The sequence below is a fragment of the Thermobia domestica genome, chromosome 3 (assembly GCF_964235325.1).
Source record: "Thermobia domestica chromosome 3, izTheDome1.hap1.1, whole genome shotgun sequence".
Classification (NCBI taxonomy): Eukaryota; Metazoa; Arthropoda; class Insecta; order Zygentoma; family Lepismatidae; genus Thermobia; species Thermobia domestica.
Genome location: NC_137456.1, coordinates 156,865,804 through 156,882,594, shown reverse-complemented (window position 1 = coordinate 156,882,594; position 16,791 = coordinate 156,865,804). Strand labels below are relative to the sequence as shown.

Genomic DNA, 16,791 nt, shown 5'->3' with positions numbered 1-16,791 from the left:
GTTAGACTAGTAACAGTATAGATCGCTATTTAAGAAGTACAATGTATATTGGAATAGATATTAATAACATATGAAGTATTACTTCGTCTTCAAATCAGTTTTCATTCTGTTATATTCATTTATTTCTTTGTAGGATATGATCAGACAACTACTACATATAATGGAGATAAGTCGGAGTTTTTAAAAAAATTAATAGTACATCTAAAAATGAATTCACCAGTAATTGTTTCACCGTCCATGAGTGGTACGTACTCAGTGCCATTTCTGAAATCGTACCCAGAATATTTTGGAGGATATGTGCCTGTGGCTCCTGTCGGAACAAGTATCCTTGGGCAAACAGATGTATCCACTATAAAGGTAAGAATCTATGGCAATATGTACTCGGATACTATAGGTTGGGGAAAGGAAATAACTTTTCCGAGTGGGAGTAGCTAAGGAGCTAAAGTTCCGGATTCGAAATTGACTGGGATTTTACCAGTATTACCTTCTGTACCACAAATCAAATTGCAATGTTGCTTAAGTATGTATGGTGCGTACCATCGCAGACTTTCTTTACAAAAATACTTCCCCATATTTTATTCTTTGTGCTCAAGTGAAAAATAGCTGCATACAGCGGAATTTACTTAATAAATTATAATAGATAAGTTTCAATCAGCCATTATGGAGTGTAGCTCAAAAAATGTGCACATTATTTAATTGTAAATAACTCTCAGATGGATTAATGGAAACATGAGGTAATAGATCGCTGAAAAGAAATGCTGTTTGAATACAAGATACTTACGTTAACAAGAGTATAAACTTCAAAACTTTTTAACTGAGCACATGAAAAGAGTCCAAAATGAAATTCCAAGAAGTGGAAAGTAACTTCCGTGTGTTTCCCTAGAAAAAGAAAAGTGAAAAAAAAATTTATTTTTTGTATATTTTAATTATGTCCCCCTAGGCCTAAAAAAGAATAATTAATAAAAGTAAATGATCGTGAAATTATTTTTTGTACTCTCACCGAGAATCAAACCCAGAACCACGCGCGACTAAAGCGTACGCGCTGCCATTAGACCAACGGGAAGGTTGTGAGTTTCCCAAAGTTACTGATGAAGGTAACAGAGATTTTTGAAACAGTGATGTGCAATTAAGGTGCATTTGGGCGCAGTAAGATTTCTTTTTCCTTAAAAATAAAAAAAAAAGTAAATAAATTGTGTAAATAGGTCTTAAGTGGGTGTTTCTATCCAAATACTTTTGTAAGGGGATCTTAATGCAGCGCATAAATCGTACTGTGGAAAAATCAGTTAATCTAGGAAATATAGATTGTTAAACCTATTTCTTATGAATAGTCTTGTTTATTGGTTTGGATTTTGGCATTCCTTTCAGTACCGAGACTAAGTGAGACCTGGACTTACAGCTTAACGTGGGACCCGATCTACATGACCTCCCACCAAATCGATCCTGGTTCTCCCCTACCAAAGACATGTACGCTAACCGTATATGCACGAGGGAGCTCGTTGATAGTTTCCGTTTCAGGCCTGTCGGAATCTGTATTCGTTTTAACCTGATTGTACCAATTTAACAAAGTGGATACACGATAGCATGTTTTTAAGATAACGCTTCGTACTCACTACTATCAATCACAAATCAATATCAGTTTCGAGGGACACGGTCTCATTGTATGCTGACTTTAAAAAGGATTGAAAAGGTAAAGAAAAAAATCAGAATTTCCACGGAGAAATCGATTAGCATGTTTTTGGTTCCGCATGTTTCTGGAAAGATAAAGAAAATATTAGAAAAATATAGTATTAATGCTTGAGAACTTCTCCCAAAATCTAGTGCTAAATATCTAACTAACTTCAAATCTTACTTTACTGATTCTCGACAATCTAGTGAAGTTTACAATGTTTCTTGCCAATGTGGTAAAGTGTATATAGATCAAACGAAAAGGGACATTGGAAGTGACTGGAATAAGTTTAGACAGAGACAATTACCACCAAAGGAAGCATTCTACAACAAGCTTACCAACACACATATAAGTGATGAGGATTATGAGCATGCAAAGAAAGTATGGAAAACATTTCAAGTTAATCATCTCGGACAGTATCATGACCTATACCTAAAAACTGATGTGTTATTAGCATATGTGTTTCAGAACTTTAGAGAAACATGTCTTAAAGCTTATGTCCTTGATCCAGCTTGGTATATGACAGCACCAGGTTTAGCTTGGGATGCAATGTTAAAGTTGACAGATATAAAACTAGAGTTACTAACAGATTACAATATGGTCTTGATGATAGAGAAAGGTATAAGACGTGGAATCTCACAATGTAGTAAAAGATATGTAAAAGCAAACAATAAGTATATGGAAGATTACAATGAGAATAAAGAAAAGTCTTACATTATGTACCTAGATGCCAATAACCTCTACGGCTGGGCTATGAATCAATATCTACCGTATAAGGCATTTAGGTGGTTAAATGTAGACGAGATAAGAGAAACAGATTTTGCAAATGTTCCTGATATTTGTGAAAAAGATTACATTTTAGAAGTTGATCTTGAATATCTTAAAGAATTGCATGACTACCACAAAGACTACCCATTAGCACCTCAAAACATGTGTCCGCCTGGTTCAAAACAATCAAAAGTGTTAACAACTTTATACAATAAGGAAAAATACAGGGTGTCCGAGAAGTCCTTCCCTGATTACAGAAATTGATAACTCAGGCTAGAAATAAGATAGAAATATGAAACTGGTGTTGAATTGTTTACAAACTATAAAAGTTTTGGTCACATCAGTACACTTCCACATAAGCACCCTTGGTAGCACGTAGCACATCTAGGCGATATTCAATTTCCATCCACACATTAGCCAACATCACTGGAGGGATCGATGCAACGACTGTGGTTATTGTGTGTAAAACGTTTGTGTAAAATGTCATGGATAGAGCTTTTTAGAATCTGTAATTCACGTGAGGCCCTGCGCACCGATTTCTTAGGACTTCTCAGAAAAGACTGCCGCACAGCCTCCACCGTGTCTGCTGAGGTTCTTGGTCGACCAGATCTCGGAAGGTCAGCAACCGACCCTGTGTTCTTGAACTTCTCATACCAGGCTTTAATGCTCTTGACATCAGGTGGAGTCCTCCCAAATGTTGTCTGGAACTGTCTCTGCACCGTGGTTGGTGATCGTGTCTCATGGTACAACAGGACACACTGTGCCTTCTCCTGGTTGAGTGGCATGGCTTCTTGGGCTTCTTACTTACGTACTACAAACCTAAAACAAAAAAAATAATAAAAAAAATTGAGACTTGGTAAAACAGAACAAACCTAACACAGACAAAAACTTTTATAGTTTGTAAACAATTCAACACCAGTTTCATATTTCTATCTTATTTCTAGCCTATGTTATCAATTTCTGTAATCAGGGAAGGACTTCTCGGACACCCTGTATGTAATTCATTATCGAAACTTAAAACAATGTTTATCACTTGGATTAAAACTTAAGAAAATTCATCGAGTAATAGAGTTTGAACAATCAGATTGGTTAAAGAATTACATAGATTTAAACACACAGATGAGAACTAGAGCAACAAATGACTTGGAGAAAGACTTTTATAAGCTAATGAACAATTCAGTTTTTGGGAAAACTATGGAAAATATTAGAAAGAGATGTAAACCTATAAAAATAGAATGTGACCCAGCAAGAGTAGAAAAGCTAATTGCTAAACCAAATTTTAAAGATAGAATTATTTATACTGAGAATCTATGTGCAATCGTAATGAATAAAACAAAATTAACTTTCAATAAACAAATATATGTTGGAATGATTCTCATATACACGATCTATCAAAATATTTAATGTACGACTTCCATTATAATGTGATGAAGCCAAAATATCAAGACAAAATAGAAGTATGTTATACAGATACCGATAGCTATATATACCATATTCAAACAGAAGATGTGTACGAGGACATGAAAAATTATATTGATTACTTCGACACGAGTGATTACTCCAAAGATAACAGGTATAAGATACCTCAGATCAATAAGAAAATACTTGGTAAGATGAAAGATAAAGGAACAATCATAGAAGAATTTGTTGGTTTAAGATCATAAATGTATTGAATCAAGTTCGAAAAAGATAAATATTGTAAAAAAGCAAAAGGAGTTAAGAAAAATGTTATAAGTAAAGAACTTTCATTTAACGATTATAAAGACTGTTTGTTCAATCAAAAAGAATATTATAAAAAGATGAATTTAATCAGAAGCTATAAGCATGACTTGTACAGTATAGAAGTAAATAAGTTAGCTTTAAGTTGTGTAGATGATAAGAGATGTGTTCTAAAAGATGGATTACATACTCTACCATGGGGACATTATAAGATAGAAGAGTTGTAGTTTTAGATGTAAGATTTTTATGATTTTAAATGTCATAAAAAAGTCTATGCGCAAAGCGCCCTACTCAATCTCACTTTAGAATTGTAGTTGTACTAACCTTCTGTGTTAAATAATATTGGTTAAAGTACTGGGAGGGTTAAAAGTGCGCTAGAAGTTTGGTTTGTATACTACTGAAAGGTTAGTGCTTTGCTTGTAATTACCGTGCTTAATCATTTTAACTCGTGCTAGATATTATTGCAACGGATAAAGCATGTGCAAAAATTTGTTTTTGTGTAGATACTATGTACCTTTGTAAGTTACAAAGATGGATTACGAGTGTTTGCCATATGAAAATCCAATACTTTGGCCTACAGAAGAAAAAAGAAAGAGGTCAGGCTCGCTGAAGAGAAAGGAAATTGAAAGATTAAAAATATATATCATCTACAGCCTACTAAGAGAACTCAAACTAAAAGCAAGCAGGCAGTACAAAAGGCGAGTTTTGAAGATTCAGATAAGGAATCACATGAATCAGATATCGGTTCGAGGGATTTGTCTTAGAAATACCAATCGGAGTGTAAATCCCGGTAATAAAGTAGTTTCTCTGTTCTACGAAATAATGTTTGGCAGATAGCCGAGTAAAACTATGAGTGCAATGAATTATCCGTGAAATGTGGGTACACAACTACTGCGGTGGAAGCTAGAAAGATATTTGTATCTTTTGCAGATATATATTACACAAGAAATCTTATAACATATTTTAAATGGTTTCTGAGTGAGCTGTTCAGTTTATTTTTAATTGTCTTTTCCATTGGATTTATAATGACTTCTTCAATGGCCTTGTAATCAACGAATGGTTTTGATCATTTTTCACTTCATATATTTCATAGAGTTTGTAGGAATAAAATGTTATTTTTATGAATAAATTGTCATACACTTTTCTAAACCGGCTATTTTATTTATTTTTATTAGAGGCTCGTGTTACCAGCACAAAACTTTATAACTGCAAAATGGCTTCCTTTGATTTTAATTTTTTTTTTCTTCATATTCTTAAAATTGTGCACAATGCTTCATATTTTAACAGTATTTTTCCGAAATATTGTAGTTAAATTTGAACAAAAATCTTAAAACTCATTGTCAGTATTTAAAATATCAAAAACAAAATAGGGCATTATCATGAAGGCAAAATTAAAATAAAGAGAGCAGTACAGCAAATAAGATTAAAACTAAACAATTTATTTTAGTTAAAAGAAACTATGCGTAAAAGATACATAGTTAAGTCTACGAGTTTAATCTAAAATTCAATAAGTTATTTGATAAGCTCTTAGAGTGAATAGATAATGCATCTTTTCCACTTATAATGTAAAGTTTTGAATGTTGAGATGCATTTACTAGATACATAATGTTTCTTCTAATTTAGAATCAAGCACTAACTTAGGATCATAATTGATAGACATTTTTTACCTCTGATTAATTAATTAATGCTATACTTTTTCTTGTATGTTTTAGGTTCCAACACTTATTGCATATGGGGATAAAGACCAAACAGGGTTAGCTGGTGAATCTACCAAAAATTTAAAGGCACTGCCAAACAGTGTTGAAGTTGTCTTGGAAGGTGGACATGCAGTGTATTTGGATACCCCTGTTAAGTTTCACTTAATGCTGTACAATTTTTTGAGAGCTCTAGAAGTTTAAATATTGGGAACAATTCTGCATATTGTATCCAAGCACTATTAAGTCCTTTTTCAGAAGGTTTTGTACTTCGCAGGAATGTATCAGTAATGGTAGTTCATAATCATTTTTATTGGTGGGGTTGAATCCAATCAGCAAAAAATATGTACCTTATAAGATTTGGGTGTTGGCGGAGACTAGTCTTCCATAGGTTTAAACGTAACAATTACTACACTTATAATGACAAGAAGTTAATTTAAACTAAAGAGATTATTTCCATTCAAGTGTTTGCACCGACGGATCAAAACTTATGTGTTGACATACGTTGCGAACCAAAAATAGTATAAAATTTGAATATAAATTATGTGCAAACCAGTTTAAGATATTGGTAATGAAACAACTGAAAGTCGGTATTAACATTAGTTGGTATGTCTTTCTATGTTGTAAAGTACACCTTTATATATACATATATTCTTTAGAGATCATAGTATTTACTGAATCAATCTTCTGAAGTGATTTAGAATTATATTCAGGTTTATCAATCAGGCAACTTACATTCAAGAGTATGCAAGGCTGTGATTATTGTATGTAAGTTTCATTCAGTCCAAATAAAACTGGGTCGCTGTTAATATGAAACCAGTATAGGGAGAAAAATTGGTGTACATAATTGAGTATTAACAATTTTTAGCTTTAATAAGATAACGATAGACTGAATTAAGCAAAATCTTTTTTCAGTTTGTTTGTCCGAAGATTTTTGTTATTCCTTCCTATTAAGTTTTAATTGTTCCGATCTAGTTCTGTGTATAAAATTATTAATATGCGGTATAATTAAAAAAAGAAAAAAAGTAATGCAATGTGTTGTACTGCATTAATCGTCCTAGAAATGTTAATCAAAAGATCAGAAAGGTTTATTTCTGTTATTGTTAAAGCTTTTTAAATGTTACATTTTGTAAAGTTGGACAGCTGTAATTTTTAAATCGTAAATAAATATTGGCTTCTCTTGTAAACTGTGGGATAAATCTCTTTTTTCTCTCCTATATGCATGAAATAAAAACCCATGAAACACATATTTCATATTTATTGAAAATTCCATATGTCTCCTATCTTGTATGTAAAACTCCTTCGTGACTAAGCAGTTAGCGTACGCGCTTTTGACGTGGAAGACCCGGATTCGATTCCCGGTGGGAGCTCATGAGGTTCGAATTCTACGATAATCAGTAAGCCCCGTCTCATATAGCCTCACTGCTGAAAGGGACGTTAAACTCCAAATCAACTCAACCCTTTTTTGTATGTACACAACTTACAGCAGATTTAAATGAAATCTGCAACTTAATTGATTTGCCATATAAATAAAAGACGCAGATGACGAAAGCAAGTAAATGATTATAAAGGATTTCGTGGTATGAACATGATGCGGGGCAACAGTAAAACATCGAGGGAAAAGTGACAGACACAATATCGACCAGAAGTAACTCACATGATCTGAAATCGAACTGTGGATGGTGCGTTCCAGAGTCATCGAGCTACCGCATGTCTTCTGTGTAGCTGCGTACTTTTCTACACTTCTTGAAAGTTTCGAAAAGTATGCACACATCATTTTATTCGAATGTTCGTCTCTCAATTTCTGCGAGATTGGAAAGATATAGTTCGTATCATAGCTTAAAGCTGATAAAAGTATGTTAAAACAGTGTGGGATATGACTTTAAAACATAACAATATTGTTATTGGAAAAACAGGGTGAGTCAGAAGTCGTTGGACACCCTTATAATTTGAAGCCGGAAGGGAACAAGTGAAAAGTAAGTTTGGCTGTAACTTTTGAGGTGTATGTCGATTATGGATTCAAGTCGATTTTTTTAAATGGGAAGAGGGGGGCCACATGTGGCATATTAAATGACACTAGCTCGAGCTAACGAATGTAGTGGTGTAATTGTTTCTTGTCAATGTTGGAGAGTTCGGGAGTTGTGAAGGCCCACCACTGCATTTGCGAGCTCGAGTTATTGTTATTTAATATGCCACATGCCCTTCTTCCCATTTAAAAAAAAAAATCGATTTGAGTCCAAGATGGTGGCCATGATCGACATACATCCCAAAAGTTGCAGCCCTTACCCAGTATCAGTTGCCATACTCACTTTTCACTTGTTCCCTTCCTGCTTCAAATTGTAAAGGTGTCCGTGGACTTTTGACTTAGCCTGTATATTATTTGCAATATTGATGAATAATACTTAGAAATGAACTATTGGGTTCACCGAAAAGTAATCAATTATTTTTATAGTTTTCTTTGTGCATCAATTATTTTAATTATAAAAGGGACACACGTAAGCCTGTGCGTCACGCTAACCTGGAATGTTATAAAAACTTGCTTATGACATTTGTAATGTTGGTTGTAGAGATACAAAGTGCTACATCCATCTCCTGACAGCATGATCGGATGGAACAAGATCATGCCTCCCAAAATTAATACAGTGAAACCTCTCTAAAGCGGACAGCCGTGGGGAATCAGAAATTGTCCGCTATAGAGAGGTGTCCGTCTTAGAGAGGTTTCGATATTTTCTTACGTAAATTAGTAAACAAGGTGATATGTAATTACAAACTATTGAAAGTAATTTATCAAACCGTTCCATGACTGCGGGCATGTTGACATCTGCGGATTCTCCACAAATTGCTTTGAAAGAAATTTTGTGTCTAATCCGAAACTTCTCTAACCAACCGTTCGAGACCTTGAAATCTGAAACATTCATTTCTGTTGCTACCTCCAAATTCTTAGCTTTTAGCAATCGACCTAACACAGGATTTTTTTTTCATTCCGCACTCTACAAAAACATTCACTTGCACACCAACTTTGTTGAAAGCAATGAGACACTATTTTCATTATCATTTTCACACCACAACTTTATTAACTTGTCTTGGTTTTATATTATCTCAGGTGCTTGTGTTTTACCGATACAAAAATTTTCAGCTATCCTTCGCACACCTCATTATTCTTCGAAAATTCAATCAATTCGATTTTAACATTACCGCTTCTCGTGGCATTTCGAAAGCTCACAACAACTTACAACTTATTGCTTATTCGATGCAGAATGCCTTAAAAAGATTTCCTTCTACAAATAGAGGCACTAAGACAATATGCGAATACGCGGACAAAAAGTACCAAACATGTCTTCTGCTCGATTCCAGAGGAACAGTAGAATGACGTGTCATCCCAAATGGCAGGCAACTGTCAATCACTTTTGATTCTAAAACAGATTGGGTGGGAGTGGACTGCAAGCAAAGGATATGAGGGTGTTGTTAAACAAAGACGCTTCATCTGAGTTTCTGAACAGCCAGTTGACGAGGAAAAATGTTATAATCCTTCCTTGGTGATACATGTATGCATTACTGAAAATGTATTTTTTCTGTACTTTTCAACTTGTTTCTAGAGAAAGTGTCCGTAATATGGAGGTAAATCTATCTATCTATATATATAAAAGAGAACGTACAAATCCTTTGTCCGCTCATCACGCTAATACGGCTGAACCAATTTCTTTTATTTTTGGGGGGTTATTAGGATTTGGACCCTAGATGGTTTTTATCATATCACTTTAATTTTCAATTACCAGTGTCTTGAGATAATTGACCATTCAGGTGTCCATTACGTACAAATCCTTTGTTAGTTCATCATAGGTATAAAAATAAACGTATTTATATGCAACCCGCATGACCGTGTCACTCGGCGGGTTAACATAAAGGACAGGCGTTATAATGGTTTTTATCATATCACTTGAAAGCGAAAAAGTAAAAATTATCTAAGTAACAAAGTTTATTGCGTTCGGGGGTGACCGCAGCGAAGCGGGGCGGGTTAACATAAATGACAGGCGATATAATGTTAACATTTACTGCAATCTTCTATGGTTTTTATCATATCACTTGAAAGCGAAAAAGTAAAAATTATCTAAGTAACAAAGTTTATTGCGTTCCGGGGTGACCGCAGCGAAGCGGGGTGATGCGTTCCGGGGTGACCGCAGCGAAGCGGGGTGAACGCTGCTAGTAATATCTATAAGAGACAGAAAAGACTGTCCGTGTCCGTACTAGAGAGTGTCCGCTTTAGAGAGGTTTGTCAACATGGTTTTTCCTATTACAGTGTTTGGGGATTACAAAATATGTCCGTTATGAGAGGTGTCCGTTAGTAGAGGTTTCACTGTACCTATATCCTTGTCTAGCAGCGATAGAGCATACACCAGTGGCGGATTCAGTGGGTGGCGATCGCCCCCAGAAGAGGAAACTTTCTTATTTTATATATAAATATAACCCTTTCCAGAGTTTGGAGCTCTTAAAAGTAGCTCCAAGTAGCAGTATTACAACCCACTGCTCCCTCCCAGAAGTCCGTTTTGGATCCGCCTCTGGCATACACTATTTTTGTGAAGTGTCTTAAAAGCCACAATACATTGAGCTGTACTTCATTAATCCTTGTAAATGGCGTCGCTAGGTGAAACAAATTAATGCCAACAGCATTATGACAAAATTCTGCAAACACATAAAAGCTCCAGTTTTATTACAATACTTTGAGTCTAATCAGTTTTCTACTACGAAGTTCAGCGTTTGGAAAAAGGGAAAAATAAAAGTCAAGTTTAACAATTTTGGGCTGATGATTCTTAGAATTACTTCACTTGGGTCTTCCGTGTTTCATGGCACTTGAACTTGAAAAAAAAAATTATCTCATTAAGAGTCGATTATCATCAACAAGAAGGTCAACAGCGAGAAAGCTGAAAACTATTTGATTCAGTATGGAATGTTAACATTAGCAGTATAACGAAGCACAAAAGAGTATACCAACAATGCAAAGGTTTGTAAAGTACTTTTAAAAAAAAATCTAGAGACCAGCAGGTTATGCGTATTCATTGGAGTTAGTTTTCAATCTGGCGGATGGACTGCTTATCACCTCCTAAGACAGATACGTTCCTATGCCTATTTCTCAGATCTCAATTTAATACAAGCAAAATATTCTGCTATTTGTCGAATAAAAATTAATTCTCTGATTTGTAAATTTTTATTTAGTTATTACCACAGCTCAGAATCAATTATATACAATCACGCATATTATTATCTTGGTGTAAACTATAAGAAGCGTTCAAAAAGAAACAAGCCGAGGAACAGAAACTCTTACCTGTGTTAGAAGTATTGGCCCTGGCTATTGAAGCACTTGTTCCACTGCGACACAAGGCTGTGAATGGCTCTCGTAGAATTCCCTGAGCTGCGTTGCAAAACAGTTCCGAACGTACTGCTGGACATCGTCGTCCGATGTGAATCGTTTGTCCCTCAGAGCCTTTTTAAGGGAACAAGAATGACGTAATCGCAGGGAGAGAGGTCTGTACTGTATGGAGGGTGACCAAGAACACTTGAATTTCTGGACGACTGCTCTGACTGTGTTGGTCGCATGAGGTCTGGCATTGTCATGGAGCAAAATGCCCCCACGGGTGAGTTTGCCTGGTCGTTTCGATTTGATTGCTTGGCGAAAGTTTTCAATGTTTGCGCGTAATGCTGGCATTCGCTGTTGTCCCGTGCTGCAGGAAGTCAATCAAAATGGGGTCGTCTTGGTCAAAGAACGTCAGCATAACCGCGATGGACGATTGGCGTCTCCTTCTGCTGGCTTTATAAGTCACGTGACCCTTTAGCGGCGGGTTGTGAACTTCGCGCTCTTGTCGGAACGCGTATTTGTTATACACGCAACAATATTACCATTCTATCACCGGTGTACAGCCTTCGGTTCGTTTCTTTTTTAACACTCCTTATAGTTTTAACTTACTAATCTAGAAGCCATTTTTAGTAAGTGCAGAGTTGATCTAAAGAACTTTCAATTCATATGAAAGGGTCAGAATTACTGATTTTTGTTTTCGTTTTGTCGTCGAAGAATCCGTATTAAAAAAAAGAAATAATACACAATCACATTACATTGTATGCACACTTACAAATGAAAGTAACTCACAAACGTAGTAATTAATATTTGGTTTCCTCTTAGGGGTGCATATATTCCACTGTTATTGTTGAAAAGTACTCTTTGGGGACGGCCTCCTCCGCTCCTTAGCCATCCCCTCTCCTCTCCAAAGGAAGCAACAAATTTAGAAGTGGTCTTAAGAAATGATCTTATAATTTTAAAATACCTGTTGATTTCTATATCTCCTCTTAGGGGCATGTATATTAGGGTGGGTCGAAAAAATCAAACCGTGAGAATTTAATTGCAATAGCGTGGAAAAGTTGCAACTTGATTAAACTAATACATCTTCAAAATTAGAGCAAAATTCGTTAATATCTTTTACCGCCGCAAGAGGGCCAAAGTTTCAAAAATGGAGAAAAATGGATATAAAATTATTATTATTATTATTATTATTATTATTATTATTATTATTATTATTATTATTATTATTATTATTATTATTATTATTATTATTATTATTATTATTATTATTATTTGAAAGATCGAAGATGATACACTCAAATTGCAACAGTATGCAAAGGTTGGAACTTTGTTTAAGTAATAAATCTGCAAAATTTGAGTAAAATTCATTAATATCTTCTACCGCCGCAAGTTTCCAAAAATGAGGGAAAAATGGGTATAAAATTATTATTATTAATAATAATAATAATATTTTGAAGATCGAAAATGATACACTCAAGTTGAAACAGTATGCAAAAGTTACTACTTGGTTTAAGTAATAAATTTGCAAAATTGATTATTATATCTGCAAAATATCTGTTTATTGATTAATACCACCTCAAGAGGGCCAAAGTTTTAAAACATGGGTATGAAATGAAAATTGTTTTAAAGACAATCAAATCCTAAGAGCGCTCCAAATGTGATTTGCTTTGAGTATAAAATCCGAATTTTTTTAGCACAATTGTTAGTAAGTTTTACCGCCACAAGAGGGCGAAACTTTTGGAAATACTTCAAACAAATTAACCATAATCAATTTTCCTGTTGTTAGGTACGACCTGTTAGTGTCAGAATATGTTCGAAAATTGAAGGAAAAACTTTTATTTTGTGTAATACATGACACATCTCATCTACAATTGCAGTATTTTTTAATTTGATATCGAGTAGAATAATTTTTAAGTTTAACTCACTTTCGTTTGATCAACTTAACGCACAATACGGCAATTATATTTTATCAATTCACTTATCATGCATTTATCAATGCAATTGTATAAGCATTAATTGTAAAACAATAAAATGAAGAAGAACTAAATGTAGCCAACAATGTACAACGTTAAAGTTTTACTCAATGAGTATTCACCATTTACCGTAACTTTCAGTTTTTATGTTTGTAAAATGCAGGGGTGCCCACAAGGGGGGGCTATGACGCAAACCGCGTCATTGAAATATTTGGGGGGGGGGTTAAAAATCTATATAGATATGTTTGAGGAGGTGTAAAAATTAATCGAAAAGTTTTTTTCATGGAAGAACACCTACGGATAGACAATTGAGGGGGGGTGCGTCATGGACATGAGGGGGGTGGGCACCACTGTAAAATGTACTGTGCTTTGTTATCGAACGACGGCATAGAAGCTCTAGATGCCAAAGTTGCTCTGATGTAACCTTCCCCATTAACAGGACCGCAAACTTTTCCAGCCGCTTCTGTTACAAAATTCACACACCTTTCCACAGCCTGTGTGTGGCAAGGAAAGTGATAACATTCCAATTTTTTTATAGAGCCACTCGTAGCAACAGTCATCAAGTACTCCAAAGGCAAGTGTGCTGTAACAGGTGGCTCTGTTACTTCCACGTCTAACCAGTTTATCAAGTCAATGTAATCTCTGGCGGCAAAGTTGATATTTGGAATTGTGAAATCACGAATGCTGTTTTCTGATTCATGTAAACTTCATGCTCTTTTAATCCGTTTTACTGTGAACTTTCTAATATGAGTTCTAACATCATCAAGTATGGCTAGGAGAAGGTTTTTCAGGATTAGCGAAAAACGCATTTCGTGAGATAACTGGATCTACTACGCCTCGAATATCGTCTGGAAAGTAGCGGGAGTTCCTTATTATAGACCACAGATGTTTGGCTCCTTTTGTGCTTGATGGATGTGTCTTAATGCTGAACCACCCAGGGCAATATACCTTCAGGATACACTCCACCAGTGAGATTAACTGCGAAGAACGCTTTCCTGTTCCTATGCATAATCTTAAAATGCGATTTGCAGTAGTAAGCCACCTTGCACGAGATTGCCTCAAGATGTCTCTTGGAAAGATCAGCAGAGCAAATTCCAGTTTTAATGGCATGAGATATTTCCAGAAGGTACAACAGGTCGGTGCTCAAATCTGAAGATGAAACAACTGGAAGATCACAATCAATTGGGTTGAATCGAGCAAGAAGCAATGTTTCACAGTTTCCAGAACTTTTCCTATTGGTCCATAGTATGTACTCCCATGCGCAAAAAAAAAAAATTGCGCGTATACTGTAACTCAAGATTTTTCGCATTTATTCCATTTTCCTTACGTTTATGGGTAAAATTCAGTTATTAGTATGTGGAGATAATAGAAAGCAATCCATCTAAGGAAATATTTCCAAAAAATATAATAAAATAATAAAAATATAAGCAAAAAACAAAATTATGCTCGGTTTTGTGTATACTGGCAACGATGATTTCTAGGGACTTTTTCAGTAGCAGATCACAATTGCGGAGGGAATTCAGTAGAGGAATCGAGAAGTTGGATCAAGGAACTGGATAGTGGACTAAAATGTTGCATTTATTGGTTAAAACCTATTGTGTAGATTGCCTGCCAAATATAAATTAGCTTCTGTAACTAAGATGTCGTACGAAAATATAGAATTAAACAGAAAAACTCTTATCTTAAGGTTCGAAGCGATACGCACCATGGTTATGAAGATTATTTCTTTTAAAAAAAAGAGTCAACACAACGTAGCCTCCGTGGTTAGGTGGATAGAGTGGCGGAGTCGTAGTTATTTTATTATTTTGACACCACATCGAATCCCATCCCATCCTTTTTTTTTTTTTTTTTTTTTTACAAAACATTATAGGAAGTGTATAATTTTGATGTTAATAAGAATCGAAGCAATATAATAAGGAAATAATTTACTGGTAGTATCCTTTAATCGACGTAATTATTCAGTATTAGAATACGTGTACTATTGGAAACAGTTATTGTTTTCAGTTTATAGTCTTGTATGTTACTTCCCGTTCTTGAACAGCAAACAACTTACTTCAGGAAGAAAATACGCGACCTTGACAGTCTGTCCAGTCTTACCCCTTGTTACATCGACCTGATGTTAAATGATCGTTTATATGTGTGTGTGTGTGTGTGCTTGTTTTTTGCTTTTTAGAGTATTGACTTTCTCTCTCTCTCTTTTTTTTTTCATATCCAGAAGTGCAAGAATGCTTTCGTTGAACGTAACTAAATTATACAGATCTATGTATGCGGAACACGAATATTTCCAAATATAGAATGAATATGAACGATAATCATACCATATTTCTACATTATATAGTAGCATGAAAAACTTATATTAAAATGATATAACAAACAGGCATAAGCTTTTTTCTAGCATGGCAACACATTAAACGTAACTCATTAAATTTTGGGAATTACAAATTATCACCTTACGTGTCGTTGTATTCCTATTCTTTTTCACGTTCAAGCGACGAAAGAAGAAATTGTAGTAATAGTGATAAAAATCGAATTCGAGATTTCAATGAATTCAAGTTTCACGCCCCCACATATCGAAAAAGTGATTTTGATGTCTGTCCATCTGTTCGTTTGTTGGTTCGTCACGCTTTTACATGCATTCAAATAGAGGCCATACTGTTCGACGTATCTGGACCTAAGTCTAGACATGAAGATTTTATAACACTTTATCGTTTCGAATTCTATATTCTCCGACACCTAAAAATAAGGGTAGTTTACTGAAGGATGAAAATTTAAAATAATTAAATTGTTTCAAAAATAGCTGTAAAGATTTTGCTTATTTTTTTTTTTACAAATATAGTTTGAATCATTGCTCAGAAAAATACATAAGGTGTAATTTACTGTATGGGATGCGTTTTTTCGAGCAATTTTCTCAATCACATTTCATAAATAAATGTATCATTAACCTAACAATACGACACAACTCGTTCGTCATGTAAACATTCAAAAGGGGTAGTTTACTCTTCTCCGACGATTTTCCCATTAACACCTGACGCAATTTTGTTTATATTTCATAAATAAATGTTACATAAATAACCTAACGATATGGTATAATTCCATCATCCTAAAATGCTAGAAGTGGTATATTACTTTTCGGGGCAATTTTTACCCTACGATTTTGACGAGAATGACTCTAGGAATTTTGTTCGTATTTCATAAATAGCCTAACTCGTTTGTCCTGAAAAGATACGCAAGGGATATTTTATTCTTGGGGATGACTTTTTTAACGATTTCTCAGAAAGTACTCAGACGCTTTTGCTCATAGTTCACATACAATTATTTCCTTAATAATTCTAATATATGGCATAAGCTATTTCTAACAGAAATATGACCAATGGGTACTTTACTTTTGGACATAAGTTGCTTCGAACAAAGTTTTCCAAAACAAATTATTTTATTCGCATTTCCCAAATAAATGTTTCAGTAATAGCTGCAGCCTAACACGAGTCAGTTTAAGAAATTCGAGCGAGAAAATTCAGTGCGTTTCATCCGTACCCATTCTTAAATATGTTTTTAAATGGTACACCTAATCACAATTTTCCTAACAAAATCGAAACTTCTATTTAAATGTGCCTTGTTGTTGCC

General features: G+C 34.8%; 1 protein-coding gene across 4 annotated transcripts in view; it reads left to right on the top strand.

Moving 5' to 3' along the window:
* LOC145680825 (putative protein-lysine deacylase ABHD14B) overlaps positions 1–7,034 on the top strand; it is a 54,332-nt gene extending 47,298 nt beyond the window's left edge. For all 4 annotated transcript variants that reach the window (XM_081751916.1, XM_081751919.1, XM_081751918.1 and 1 more), the window contains 2 exons: positions 134–357; positions 5,866–7,034. In XM_081751916.1, the coding sequence (XP_081608042.1) occupies positions 134–357; positions 5,866–6,051 (410 nt within the window). In that variant the 3' untranslated portion in view covers positions 6,052–7,034. The remainder of the gene's footprint in view (positions 1–133; positions 358–5,865) is intronic.
* Positions 7,035–16,791: the final 9,757 nt, after the last annotated feature.